General features: G+C 40.3%; 1 protein-coding gene across 1 annotated transcript in view; it reads right to left on the reverse strand.

Moving 5' to 3' along the window:
* The window catches only part of SORCS3 (sortilin related VPS10 domain containing receptor 3), a 621477-nt gene that overhangs the window by 120404 nt on the left and 486417 nt on the right, over positions 1 to 14656 (reverse strand). Inside the window, exons 8-9 of the mRNA XM_030940951.1 lie at positions 12765 to 12854; positions 4404 to 4583 (exon numbers count right to left, since the gene is read on the reverse strand). Of these exons, the coding sequence (XP_030796811.1) occupies positions 4404 to 4583; positions 12765 to 12854 (270 nt within the window). The remainder of the gene's footprint in view (positions 1 to 4403; positions 4584 to 12764; positions 12855 to 14656) is intronic.

The following is a 14656-nucleotide window of genomic DNA, read 5'->3' on the forward strand; positions in this document are numbered from 1 at the left end:
GAAGAAAATGTATCACACCGGCACCTCAGAGAATGTTGCCACAGTATAACTGCGGGTGTTGGAAAGAATATTTGTTTCTTGATTTATTAGGGAGAGTAATTAAAAAGAAACGTAGTTTATAGCTGGGGATGTGAAGACAGTGCAATAGAGCTCGACATGAAAAGAGTGTTATGAGAATAATGGTAAGCACACACAATAGGCTACATTCACTGTCAACACCAGCCTTGTTTTGAAGGGGTCGGCTTGACATCACCTCAAAGAAGAGATCGATTTTTATTTGGCCTTCAAGTGTTATTTTCTCCCCTAATTATGTAATTATAGTCATGACAATATTGTACTTTGAAGCAGGAATTTGAGAAAGAACAAGCAGGAGAATATCTCTACATCAGGAGACAACTCCAATAGATTTGAAATGGAAATTATCTCAGCCTTGTTAGATTTGGGGGAGTTCCGTGGGGTTGATCTCCATTGGTTCAAGGATTTTTCAGTGCCAAGGCTTGCAAGGTGAATTCCCAAATAAGTTCTTGTTTACTTTGTCTCCTCTCCATTATCAAGAAGAGGCTCCAGAGGTCCACGCAGAAGATAGAGTGATATACCTGTGGCTTAAGTGGTCAAGGTCAGTCCAAGCCACCTGTTACCTGAAAATTACCTAAAGACATCTCTGAACTTTTGAGTAGAGGGGAAACAGGTGTAATGTCCTATTCCAATATAAAGTTACAAATTAACCTGGCACACAGGACTACATCACATGTGCAAATAGTTTCTGGGTATGCAAATATGAGGGGAAAAAAGATAAAGAAATACTTACTAGCCCATATAATAAATGCTTGAATCTTCAGTCAAGCTTTTTACCAGTATATTTACAATCTTCATCCCCACTGCTCTACAAGGTCACTCAACATTCATAAAATAGGATCCCTACTCATTCGACTTTGGTTCTCTTCTTATTTCCAACAATTTGTCTATAATTAAGCCAAACTCATCTATAAGTCTCTCCAAATTCCTCAAGTTAGAATTATCCTGTTGTGACTCCACAACCTGGTGGAATCAAACCTCTAATACAAGTTAGACTGTGATAATTACCCTAATAGAGTCACTTGTATCATTCCAGTAATTATGAATCTCATGTACCAGTCCTAATATCACCAAACAAAATACACTCCATAAAAGCGTGCTAATTTAGCTGAATTGAATGCAAAAACTTACTGGTTTTCTCAGTTGCATTACTCAAGGGTACTCGGAGTCCAGAAAAGTTGTAGTCTCTTTGCTAACTGGCCATATGGTAAATAATCACAGTTTCTGTGAGAATTTCCAGTAAAGAAGGTTAAATTCTAATGACTCCTAGAGGCCAATTAAATTGAACTTTATCTCCAAAAAACAGAATGTATCTCCAGGTGCAAAACAGCATTAACCTCTAAAAATCTTCAGTATGGTCACGGTCTAGATAATGTCAGGTTCCAATTTATTCACTTGATATTACATGTTTTCTAGAATCTGAAATTCAGCTACTTATCCAGCCCTCATTCTTGTCCCTGACAAGCATCTATTCCACACAATTAGCCTGTCTAGCTTACTTTCTCACAAATCAGCACCATCCATTCAGTCCTTGGCTTATTCCATTCCTATGCTTGGAATGTCTCCCACTTCTTCACTATTTCCTCCCCACAGCAAAAGTCCTGATGGTCAGAGTGGTAACACTGAGAAAAAGAACTGCGTGTGCACAGCTCATCCCCATACCCCTGCCCTTCTTTTAGGGATCTGCCTGCAAAGATCACATCCTTTGTACATCAATGCCGCAGTGTCATAGGAACAGGCTTCTATAAGACAGTCTTTGATTTATCATTGCTGCCTGGGACTGAATGGATGAATTCAATTCTGGGGTACAGTATTATCAATCCCACTTCCTTGTGCATAATTATTGAGAGCAATAAAGCTGTGTTTGATATCCACTTGTCTCGCCCTTTGTTGCTGTCCTAATCGGTTCCAGCATTGGCCAGGTAAATAAGGAACTTTGTTTACTGACCCCAGGTAAATAAGGAACTTTGTTTACTGACCCCCTCAAAACACAACAAACTAGATTGCAAACTCTCTGAAGGTAAAAATGAGTCATAACTCTCCCGCCTTCCTCATGGGCCTGAACACAAAGCAGGGATGCAATCAATCCTGCTAAAATTGAATGGAAAACAAGATCAAGAAAGCTGTTTTTTTTTTTTTGAGTTGCCCTGTCTGTTATGTCTTCTCTATAGATGCAATGATACCATGCATTTTTTTTTTTTTCTTTAATAAGACTGAAAACACAAGACCAACTTCAGTGGAAAGAAAACAAATTGCATGTATCTGGGCACATTCTTCATTTTGATTCATGCTTCATTCCATATCACAGTGTTGCACTGTTGTAAATGACCAAGGAGTTTCAGGCACCCCTTCTTAGAATAAGAGCAGCATAGTGGCAAACTCACCCACTGCACCAAGAGGATCAGAGACACCAGAATTTCTTGACTGCAAGGTCATCTGCAGCAATGCCCACCCTCCCCTATTTGGGTCTGATCACAGAGACATGAATCATAGTCTTATCTCTATGGCTTTACTTGTACAAACAGGAACTTGGAATGGCCTCAGTCCTGGGAATATTAATCCAAACCCTCCCACAAGATGTGACTTATTGTCCAATAACAAAGGTGTATTTCTGCCTCCTGGTATGATTAGAGGCATAGAAATGTAAGCTTCCCAAAGGTATTTACTCCCCTTAGTCATCTCTACTAGTCTCCACACCTCCATAAAAAAATCTGGAACATTTCCCAAACTGGGACCTTGTTGTTTAAGGGAATTATTTCAGCACTTGTCAGTTACTCTCTAGGAAATCAGGGTATTTCTACTGATTTTGTTTTCTGCCCAATGACATTCACTCCTTGTTTTAAAATGTACATTCATTTGTCCCATGCCTTTATGTTATCATCTCTCTGCCTAACAGAACAGGTGCAATCTTAAATATTTCTACCCCTCCCAGTGTATTAGTCGGTTCTCGCACTACTATAAAGATACTATGAGACTGGGTAATTTATGAAGAAAAGAGGTTTAATTGACACAGTTCTGCATGGCTGGGACAGTCTCAGGAAACTTACAACCACAATGGAAGGCAAAGGGGAAGCAAGGTATGTCTTATATAGTGGCAAGAGAGAGAGGGGGAGTGAGGAAGTTCCACACTTTAAAACCGTCAGCTTTTATGAGAACTCACTCACTATCATGAGAACAGCATGTGAAAACCACCCCTATGATCCAATCACCTCCCACCAGGTCCCTCCCTCAACACGTGGGGACTACAATTTGAAATGGGATTTGGGTAGGGACACAGAACCAAACCACATCACTCAGTAACTGAATAGCCAACTTAGATACCAATTTAGGGCTGCTGGGACTTTGACAGGCACTGCTCAGAGGAGACCACTGTAAAGCAGAAGGCCATGTATGTAGCCACTTCTACTCCTCAAGAGGAGAACCCACAAGGGAACAGCTCACCCAGCTCCAAGGCCACCACCCAGAATAGACAACGTATCTCTATGAATGATCTCAACCATCACAGTCTGTATGGGTGTGGCCACTGGTTACTTGTGAATACTGGATAATGAGACACGCCTTCATTGCTCAACTCAGTCCTTCAAATCCAGAAGGTCAGTCAAGTTCCTTCATTGGATCTAGGACTGTCAAAGGTCACATAGTGCCACTATAAAAGGTACCACATCCTTTAGGTCACTGAAAGTAGTTTATTTTTTTCTCTCTTTCTCACTACAGTTACTACATGGAGTCACTTGGTTTCCTAATTATTCTTTAGTTATCACACTTTTTAACAAGCTCAATATAAGTGACACACTCCTGTCAAGACCAGTTTTTTACCCTGCACAGATGTTGGCATCTGGTGGCATCTTAGAAAAACTCTCATTCCAACCACTGATATTCACTTTTATTTTCCTATAAAATTTGTTCATAAAACAGGACTTTCCAAGTAATTTAAGGCACATAAATAGCACTATTCCCTCCACTCAGGGTCCACAAAAGCAACACAGAGTTTACAAAGCTATTTTAAAAAATCACCTATGCCAAGTACCTTAATTTCTGTCTAGTAATCAACTGTTTATACATACAGGAATACTAACTTTGTTGAATCAGTCACTACACTAGATGCATTACATCCGTCATCTCTCATCTCACAATAATCTCCTTAGGTAAATATTTCATCTCTATTTTACTAGAATTGAGGCATACAGAAGTTAAGTCCCTTGCCCAAAATCATACAATTGCTAAGTGGTACAGCTGGAATCTGAACCCAGAACTCCAGCGCTTGTGTTTATACCATTAAAATTCATGAAAAAGATAGGTCCAAGGGAAGGACAATTTTGGCTACATACCTCATACAATTCAATAATGATGTTCCCCATTAGACCTCTGCTGCTCTTGATGTTCTCCATGGCCAGAGTGAAGTAAATCCCACGCGTGTCTGAGATGTAGAGGTTGTACGTGTCGTTCTGGTTCCATTCTTGGACTGCTGCAAATACTTGGTTCTCATCTGTACTGATGATGTGCATGTCCTGAAAGAAGATGGAAGGCTTGTAAGGCAGCAGATCTCTGTATCTCTCTGCCCACTGGGATGCCAAGCAATTACTATGACTTATGAAACTGCTGAGAAAAAGCTTGAGTTATAGGCAATGTTAAACAATTCCATGTTGAACCAAGGCTATAAATTATGAGCTTCATGATTTCTGTTCCTTGCTAAGTGACAGCAAAATGGGTGTTAGGGGCTTTGGTTGATATCATTTCCCATGGCTTCCAAGGATTCATCTACTTTCATTTTTTATTGTTATACCTGAAATTTAAGAGTTAGTGCCAACAGAGACAGACACCCTTGCTCAAGGAAGCTCACGCATGCAATGAAGACACAGCCTATCTTGTCATTAGATATTCATTCATGTTTTTAAATTCTGTAGTATGGTGGTTTACACACTTTTCTTTAGAATCTTCAGAGTCATGAGGATTGCAAGAAATGCGGCATGGAGGTATAACCCATGAGTGGAGCTCTAGACCTGCAATCCTGTTTCAATCAGAGCAGAACCACTTGCATCTGCTGTATACACTGGAGTTCTGTGTAATATTTTAGGAGTAAAAGGTAAGAGGGGTTCTACTGCCAATAAAATTATATTGAAGATCACTGATATAGAGAAAAGGATACTCAACCTGGAATTTAATGTTCTGGGTCAAAATATAAGCACTGCTATAAGTAAGCTACATGATGCTAAATGTGTCAGTCTCTCTGAACTTCAGTTTTCTCACCTAGTGAAGAGGTTGGGCTACCAAGAAAAACATCTCTTTGGGCACTATTCTAAGCCATCTAAATGTACTTTTTCTATTAAAAATGAAAATAATTTTGTGAGGGGGGTGGTATGATTATTTCCATTTTACTGAAGAGCAAACTCAGGCACACAGAAGCTTACTAATCTATTTCGGATTATATGGCTATCGAATGGCAGAACCAGGTTTTGAACCTCTGTGGTCTGACTCTAACCTAATGGATGGTTTCCAGTCATTGGATACATAACTTCTAGATTAGAGATTTCAAACTGATGATTCATGAAGCAAATATGAATCACAAATGTTTAGCTTGGCCATATTCTGTACTGAAAACCAGAGTCTGTGGTCTTTCAGATGGAGTCAGGACCCCGAGTTAGGGTCTCAGCCCTCTATATCATATGTTCTTATGGTCTGCCACTTACATACCATGTTAACTTCCTGGTCCCTGACATCATTTAGTTTTAATCCTGGACTGGATCATTTTAATTTTTTTAATTTAAAAAATTTTACACACAGGGTCTTGCTCTGTCTGGATCATTTCTAAAATCAAATCTAGTAGTTTACAATGCAAAATAATTTATAAAAGTCAGTTTGCCTGTGTAGGTAGGCACTGTACAAATATTATCACAAATTTAAGCCCTTACCTAGAGAACTGACACAGTCAGGAGGACATGGACAATCATTTGCCAAAAATGGAAGTAGCTAAAATCTGCATAAACATACTGGTGTACATGCCAAAGAGTAATAGACAGCAGAAGGAAAGGCAACCTTGTTGCTGTGGTGGAAAGCACTGGTAAAAGGATGATGGGGGATTGGAGCTGACTGTAACTTAATAATCAGGCAGGGTCTAGCCTTTACTGTGTTTGACCAACCTTTCCTAGAAACCGTTTCAAGTAAAAAGAAACAGCAATGTCTGTAATGTCAGCACCACAGAGAGTTCCTCTAAGACGATTTACAAAGGAGTAAACCCATTTGATTTGGACAACCTAGAGGTGAGAGAAGTAGAAAAGCAAGTTCTGGATCTTTTTATTGAAGATTCTTTGTCAAATCTCAGCCCCTGGCCTTGAACTCTCTAGGTCACCTTGACTAAGACCTCACTTGCTCATTTGTGCTCACACACCTTGTAGAATTACAGGTTCCTGCTGAGCTGCTTGAAAATGGAAAAAAAGCTTACTCTTAAAAACCATGTGAGGAAATCGTGTTGTGTTGGTGTGGAATGAATGCCCAAGAACCCAGTAGGAGGGGAAATCGCAGCTGCAGGAAATACGAATTAAATTCACTTACCCTGTTAAAAATGCAATAGAAATGCCTGGTTTTTCCCAGATGTTTTAGTCATAAAAATGAATGAGCTAAGTTATTTTAGACTAAACTAATGTAAAAGAAATGGGAAAAGAACAACTTAAAACACCAGGGCATGGTCAGGATTAGAGGCAGCCAGGTTCACTGTGAGTGCATATTAGGTTAATGTAGTCCTGGGGCTGTGTCACCTGGTGAATAAGTGCTCCAGGCTCTGGAGTAAGACTGGTCTCTGATTTCCAGAATTCTGATATATCTGTTTGAGAATTCCTTAATTTGCCAAAGCTAATAAATGACATTACTAAGATATAAACCTACATCTTAATTTAAACCTAATCTTAATCAAGAAGCTAACTTTTAAACACTGTATCAGTGGGGGATATCACTTTGGTGTGCATCAAAATGACCTAGCAATCTTAATAGCATGCAGACTTGTGCTGAGAACATTAACTTAAAATGCACATACAGAAGACTTGGCTGTCTCTAATCCTGATCACTGCCTGAGATTATAATTCAGTATGTCTGGAGTAGACCCTTAGATTGTTCCATCTGAACAAGCCCTCCAGATGATTCTGGTGCATCTAAGTCCAGGGAATCACTCTTTGAAACACTCTGAAATACATAACCTCTGTCTAAATAGGTCTCTATGGTTGAATGCGGTCAACCAATAATAACTAGAATATTCAGTCCTCAAGAAAAAGAAAAGCATAATTAGCTAAAATTGGTTCAATAGAGACCTGAACAATAATGAAGCTTATTTCTTGAACTGAGTTACCTCAGTCTAGCTCCATAGCATGTGTCCTTGCCTTACTTGTTGGTCCTGAGAACATGCAGGGAAAAATGTGGTGGTAAAGAGAGAAATCCAAAGAGGGAAAATGCAATAAGAGTAAATTTAGACTGGGACTTTACTAAACTTGGAACCTGAAAAGCATCAGACATAATCACATACATATTTATATTTGGAAAGCAATTATAAATAACATTCCCTGTCTGCTCTGCCAAGACAATAATTTGTGAGAGTTATGATTGCTTTTGAAAACTAAAACCTGTGACTTCTTAGGTGAACAATGGTGAAAATACTTCACTGTTATTGAAGCATTTTCGTATAATCTGGGCCTGATGTAACTTTATTTATTATATAAATACTATGTTATTAAGCATCTGCCATGTGTCAGACAATGGAAGTAGAGAAAAAGTAAAACCTGCCCTAAAGAAGTTGTCCTCTAATGGTGGAGACATCACATACTCTAGTGGCCTTTCTCAAACTTGACTAAGTGCTATGATAGAGGTGCTAAAAATGGTGACTGGAGTACAAACACTTACAGGTGACAATCAGGATGGAATAATCAATGAAATGTGTGGGAATCTGTATCACATAAATGCAGTTTTCCTCTGAAGGAGGTGAGGCAGACAGTGGCTACATCATCAGGGGTAATATGGCACACCTAACTTTTGCCCAAAGAATAGCACAAAATTATCACAAGATTCTAAGCAAGAGAAAGGCATGATTAGAATTGATATATACAGAGATTTAGTTAGAAAGGATAGGGATCCTTGCATGATCAAATTAACTGTGGAAGTATTGTGAAGATGGGACTTGAGAGGGGCAATGCTAGAGGCAGGGAGAAAGGCTTAAAAGGTCACAGCAACAGTCCAGATAATAACTCAGCAGGGCCTGAACCAAGGAAGCCGGTTCTCCGTGAGGTCTCCAGGACACAGACTGGTGAGATAGTAAGGAGGTAAAATCTACAGGGGGAGAAGGGAGTAGGACAAATACATAATGCCTCAGATACGTGCCTTATGAAACTCCTCTTTTCCTTTATAGAATTCACTATAATTATAATTAAATAGTCACTTATGTAATTATTTGTTTGATGTCTGTCTCTTTCATTCGATTATAAGATTCCAAAGAGTATAAACTATGTTCTCTGATGTATCACTTCATCTCTAATACTCACCAGAGTATCTGGCCCATGGTAGACATCCAACAAAAGACTATTGAAAAATAAATGGAATATATAAGTAAACATAGGAGAAAAATGGGTTATAAGGACTATAAAGTGCAGACTAGAAGCTTAGTTTCCGACCTTGGTTAAATGGGGTATCTTTAAGAGGATCTACATCAAATAGGCAGTTGGATATGTGGTCTAGAGCTCAATGGAGAGATATGGGCTGGGGTTGTAGATACAGGAGTCACCAATGTTGAAAAAGAGTGAGGGATGAAGTCACCCAGGAACCATGCAGAATACAAGAAGAACTTAGGAACACCAACATTTAGAGAGTGGTAAGAAGGGGATCCACAAAAAAAAAACAAAAACAAAAAAAATTCTCATTAAAAAAAACTACGAAAGAGAAGAGTATCAAGTATGGATTATTTTCATCAGTGTCAAATGTTCCAGAATGGTGAAAACCAATAAAGATGTAGAGGCATCTATTTGATTTGGCATGCAGGTGGCCACTGTAGCAATGGCTAGGGATTTTTAGTGAAATAGCGGATAGACAGATGTAAAGGCAGAGAATATACAGCAGTAGGTTGAAGAGCGAATGGGAAATGAGAAAAGAGATTAGAATTACAGATAACTCTTTAAGAAGTGTGGCCATGACACAGCAGTGAAGGATAAATCAGTATTTGGGGAAATGTAAAAACTGAGGAAACAAAAGGTTAATACCATTGTCATTATCATTATAATGAATTTTCTAAGACATATTTCCCTTTCCTCTCTTTCATTATTCAAAACAGAATTAACCATATTCTACTGTCAAATAAAAAATGAACCCAGACTTAGGTAAGAAGAGATTTTATTTGAAAAGACTTGCAATACCTGCAAGCACCTTGAAGTAAAGACAGAAAAGAATTACTTTTACAGGGGAAAGTAAAAGAAGACTAGAAATAATTGGGCGTGAAAAGCAGGGTGTGCAGGTGGCATGATTGAGCAATTGAACAGGAAATTTTCTTTGGGGTTGGCTGATTCTCAGAAGGGCTGCAAAGGGGGGCTGTTCCTCATCGCCATGTTTGCTTCAGCTACCATTGCTTACACAAGCTCAAGAGTGGGTCAAAGTTCAGGGGCTTGAGGAAGGGGAAAAGCTGGTTTTAAGTTTGAGCAAGTCAAATTAGCAGGCATTTTGTCCAGATTGGCCAGAAAGACAACATTTTAGCAAATCATTTATGAGAAAAAGAAAGGGAATCCGATCCTATTACAGGTAAACAAGGCAGACATCTGAGTCTTATCAAGTCTCATGCAGAGAGGGGGTCTGCAATAAGCCATTTCCCAAACACAAAAGGGTGCAGAGTTTCTTAACCTTGGCTGTTTTCCAGGAGCACAGGGCTCAGGCAAAGATCAACATTTTTACTTTCAACCTGAATCCCATACAGAAAGAAACAAAAATCTTTTCTCTTGTAGAAACAATTTATTAGAGTAGTAAGTTAAGAATAAGTCTAGAATCTAAGAGACAAAAGAGGGTATATCAGGCTCAGAGCGGTAAAGTGAGGGTTTAAGGCAATATTGAGTCCAAGGTCAGTCTGGGATGCGATGCCATTGTGAACACTGATCTCCATGTAGGACAGGTTAAGAGCCTCAGTATTAATTGCCCCCAAATCAAAACTGTTCCTTAGATTTGTCGAGCGCTTTACACTTGACCAACAATGAGCCATTCATTAAATCCTCACAACTTTGTCAAACAATATTATCTCCATTTCACAGATGTGAAGACCTGGGCTCATGGATAAGTAAGTGGTAGAGCTGGAATGAAAGCTCAGGGTTTCTGCTCATAAGCTCACCTGTCTTTTCCTAGGTTACCTGCTCCCTATCACCTGCCCCATGCCCTCTGCTGCTGTGTGCTTTTCATGCCTGCTGGACTGAGAGCACCAACCTGATGCCCAGGGACTGAGTTATGGAGGGCTCAGCACAAGGCTGCAGCTCCTAATAACCCTGCTTATTGTCAATGGCACTCATTTCATTCTCTGCCAAACACTCCAGAGCTATGGAGTACCCCAGGAGAGCATATTCTGAACATGTAAGCTGGGAGCAGAGCTGCAAGGGCAATGATGACAGGGAGCTCTTCATGCCTTTGTTTCTAAGCAAACCACCTAAAAGCATCCATGGCACTGCATGGAACAGCAACAACTTGCTTAAAAGCCATTTCCATTCTTAAACAATGGAAAGAACCAATCTCCCTCCACCCTCTCTGTCCCCACCTCTTCAGCTTTGGCTATGAAAACCTGGGCCAGCACTGGCTAATAAAGGGGATCGATAACCATCCAGCTATTTTCACAGCAGCCCTCATATTAATGAGAAGCTGCTCTGGATGAGGTTCTATAAAAGGGACTGAGCGGATGGCATTCCACCACAATAAATTGCCTCGGGGTTGCTAATCATTAACGGAGTGTTCTAGGGTTGTGATCAATTCAGGGCCTCATTTGTCCCCACCTGCAGCCACACTGTCCAGGGGAGTGAATGGTTTGTTTTCCTGAGAAGGTTAAAAATACATAAAATATGCACACATACAGAGATAAAATAATCCCTACCTCAGGGAGATGGCTTGGAAAGTTCCCTACACTCATTTCCTAGGTTTAGAAACATGGGAGACTGTCAGGTTAGTGTAATGAGGCATTCTCCTTTAGAAAGAGCGTAACTGTGAATTTCCCCTTTCTAACCTTATCCAAGCTGGAATACCTCTTTCCTGTTTGGGTTTAGAACATCTGATGGGTACATCCTGCAAACACAATACTACACAATGGTCCCATAAAGCTAATCAGGGAGTGGGTAGAGAAAATAAGAAATTGGTTCCCATGGCCCTTGAAGCTACTTAAAGTGGTCTCTACTGACTTTACCAGCCTCTCTGCAACCCAATCTCTCAAGATGGCTTTTTAGTTTGTTGAATGAAGTGTGCTGTCTCTTAAAATCAGGCCTATGCATATATCTTCTATCAGCTTCTCCCCATCTTTGTTTGCAGAATTGACTCCTTTATTTTCTTGTATCAACTTAAACATCACTTTTTCTAGGAAACCGCCCTCCCTTCCCATAGTTGACTAAAACCACCTTGTATGCCAAGATGGCCCTTGAACTTCTATAACACTCTCATACCTATCATTGCTTATTCAGTGTCTTTTTTTTCCAGAACATAACATCCATGAAGGCGGGGACCATTTGTATCTTATTCACTACTCTATTCATAGAGTTTAGTTCACAGATTAAAAGTTAAATGGAGAAAGAATAGTTGAACAGATGCATAAAAGAATTAAATGAATGAATACATGCATGCATAAATTAATGAATGAATAATAACAACTGGGGGTAGGAAATTATCCACTTTCTCATGCCATAATTCCTCCACCTCTGTCCTCATTTAACCTTTCATAATATGTTCCTTAGCACCAGCTTAGAGACCCAAGTCTTTGCAACATTACACTTGATACGTATGCAGCCTGAGATTTTTCTGCTTTGCAGCTTCATTAAGTGATGCAATTATAACCTGTCCATTTTCACAATGAGGTTCTAAGGTCCATCTCCCTCCAGAAGCCAATGTTCACAAGGAATGGGGTTCCCAAAGTAAGCTTTATGATTTTTCAATAGAAGAGTTAAATCAAATGTTAAAATGCCAATATTTGATATTAACATTCTATTAGTTTACCCCTTTTTAATTACTCATGGTGGTGGGGGGAGTAGAAACATAGGCAATACATTTCTGTTTAGCCTTAAAATGTAGAAAGAAGCAAGAAAACCACCAGACTTATCTGTGCACTTTTATGCACACTCATATAGCATCTGTCCTCCTGCCTGAGTTTGGCCTTCTATTTGGTGATAAAGCCCTTTGCAAAAGGGAGAGCCCCTCAGAGGAGATTCCAAAGCTAGTGTTCCTTTCATTACTGCCCCTGGGAAATGACCCAAGGTTATACCAGAACTTTGAGTTACAGGAAATCAAAGCTCTTGGCTGGTACCCAGCTGAGACAGGAATACAGAATCCAGGTTGTGCACCATTAAGGGAGGCTAAACGACTTGGCGGTGAGTGAGTCTAAATGCCAACAGTCCTTCCAAACAGATCAAACCTCCCAGTTGCCCGACAAGGCAGCCTCTCCAACCCTCCCTTTGCCTGGAGGGACCCAGGACCGCTGGTGGTGCATGCAGTACCTTTGGCAACGAGTACTTAGGCAGCTTTATCTGAGCAAAGGCCTCTCTTCGATAAGACACGTAGTAGCTGGCTCTTCCACCAGTTGTTACCTAGATTGTGGGGGAAACACAAAGAGATCAGATGAGGCCACAGATCATGCACAAGTTGGAAAGTATGAGCTCTCCTGTCGACAACCACAATGGGTTTGTAATTACCTTTTAGAGAATATTCCTTGCTGGCTTTGGGTCTCTAATCCCACGGCACTCTGAGTTGCTCTCATTGCATGGTGCTTAGATCACAGGTGGGCAATTACAACAATCTTTCCCACTGAGAGATTCTCCCTCAGAACAGGGACTGACTCCATTTGGTCACTGTGCTCTGCACACGGTACATACCTAGTAAGTATTTTTAACTAAAAACAGAGAAGCTATCAATGTGGGCTACACCCACGATCTACTTACTCTTTTTGAATTGTTTATTAATTCATTCCAACCATAACACAATTGTCAAATGTATTTTTTCCTGGATCTGAATAATGACTACTGTTCAAAGCTCTCATTATTTTGAAATGTAACCTCACTTCTGATCTAAGCACAGATTTCTTTCCCTCATATTTATAAATCCATGTATTGAGCAGATATTTATTGACTCTTTCCATGTACAAGATACTTAAAAACATCAAAAGGTAGAGGAAGAACTCCAAATTTGAAATTCAGAAATCCTGGGTTTGAGTCCCAACTGTGTTATCTCTGGCTAGAAGGCTCAGGGACAAGCCCTGTAACCTCACTTGCGAAAGGATAGATTCTTAACAGGAGGAAAGTGGAAACCACTCCAAGAAATGGTCCGCTGGCCAGGGCCTGCTGAAAAGCCCGGCCAACATGGCACAGCTCTGCAGATGGCTGCTCTCGGCCCAATTATCCTAACTCAGGGGAAATTAATATTCACAGGAGAAGATAACATGGCTTGTTCAGAAAAAATAGCAGGACAACAATAGCAACCAGGCTGCTGCGCTGAGGAGGCAATTACTCGAGGCACATGCTTCATTCTCACTAAGGTCCAAGCACATGCTGGAGACAGGCCAGTCCTCCCAGTCTGTTCCAAACCTGGCAGCCATCCACAGGCCCTGCTGGGAGCAGAAGAGCTGTAACATCTCTACTGAAGCCACCCATCTCTCCTCACTCGGGGAGGGAGATGACATCTCCCATGGCTACCCCTTGCTCTGCACAGATTGGAAGCCCACAAAGCAGGCACCACACGCTGCCAGGTAGAGCAGATGTCAGAGTCAGCATGAAGGCAGAGACTTGGAAAAAACTTGGTGCAAAGGCTTATGCTGTGAAGCAAGAAGAGAGACTGGTTTTCACCCTGATGTTCAGGGAGCAACATCCATATCTAATTACCATCATTCTTGCCTTGTATTTCAGGACTTTAAAACTTTTTTATTTTGATGCAACATCTGTTCTGAATCTATATTGTTCTGTGTTGACTTAGAGGTGGGTGTTGCTATATTAACATCCATAGGTTGCTAGGAAGTCTTTTTCCTTTTCCAAATAAGTCTCAAGTGCATAAAATGTTATCCTTAGATCTGAACACACAGTTACCATTAGTTCTCACATGATTGTATGTATTTGTTTAATTTGGATTTACATTTAATTAGAAAACTAACACATGTAAACACACCTGCTAACCCAGAAACTAGATCAAAAGTTTTTAAACTTCAGCATGCATCAGAATCACCTGGAAAGCTTGTTAAAACTCAAGACTACTGGGGCCCATTTGCAGAGTCTCTGATTCAATAGATCTGGATGGGGGATCAAGAATTTTCTAATAGGCGGGGCGCGGTGGCACACGCCTGTTATCCCAACACTTTGGGAAGCTGAGATGGGTGGATCACGAGGTCAGGAGATCGAGACCA

Source organism: Rhinopithecus roxellana, chromosome 11 (genome assembly GCF_007565055.1).
Source record: "Rhinopithecus roxellana isolate Shanxi Qingling chromosome 11, ASM756505v1, whole genome shotgun sequence".
In the NCBI taxonomy this organism is placed as follows: Eukaryota; Metazoa; Chordata; class Mammalia; order Primates; family Cercopithecidae; genus Rhinopithecus; species Rhinopithecus roxellana.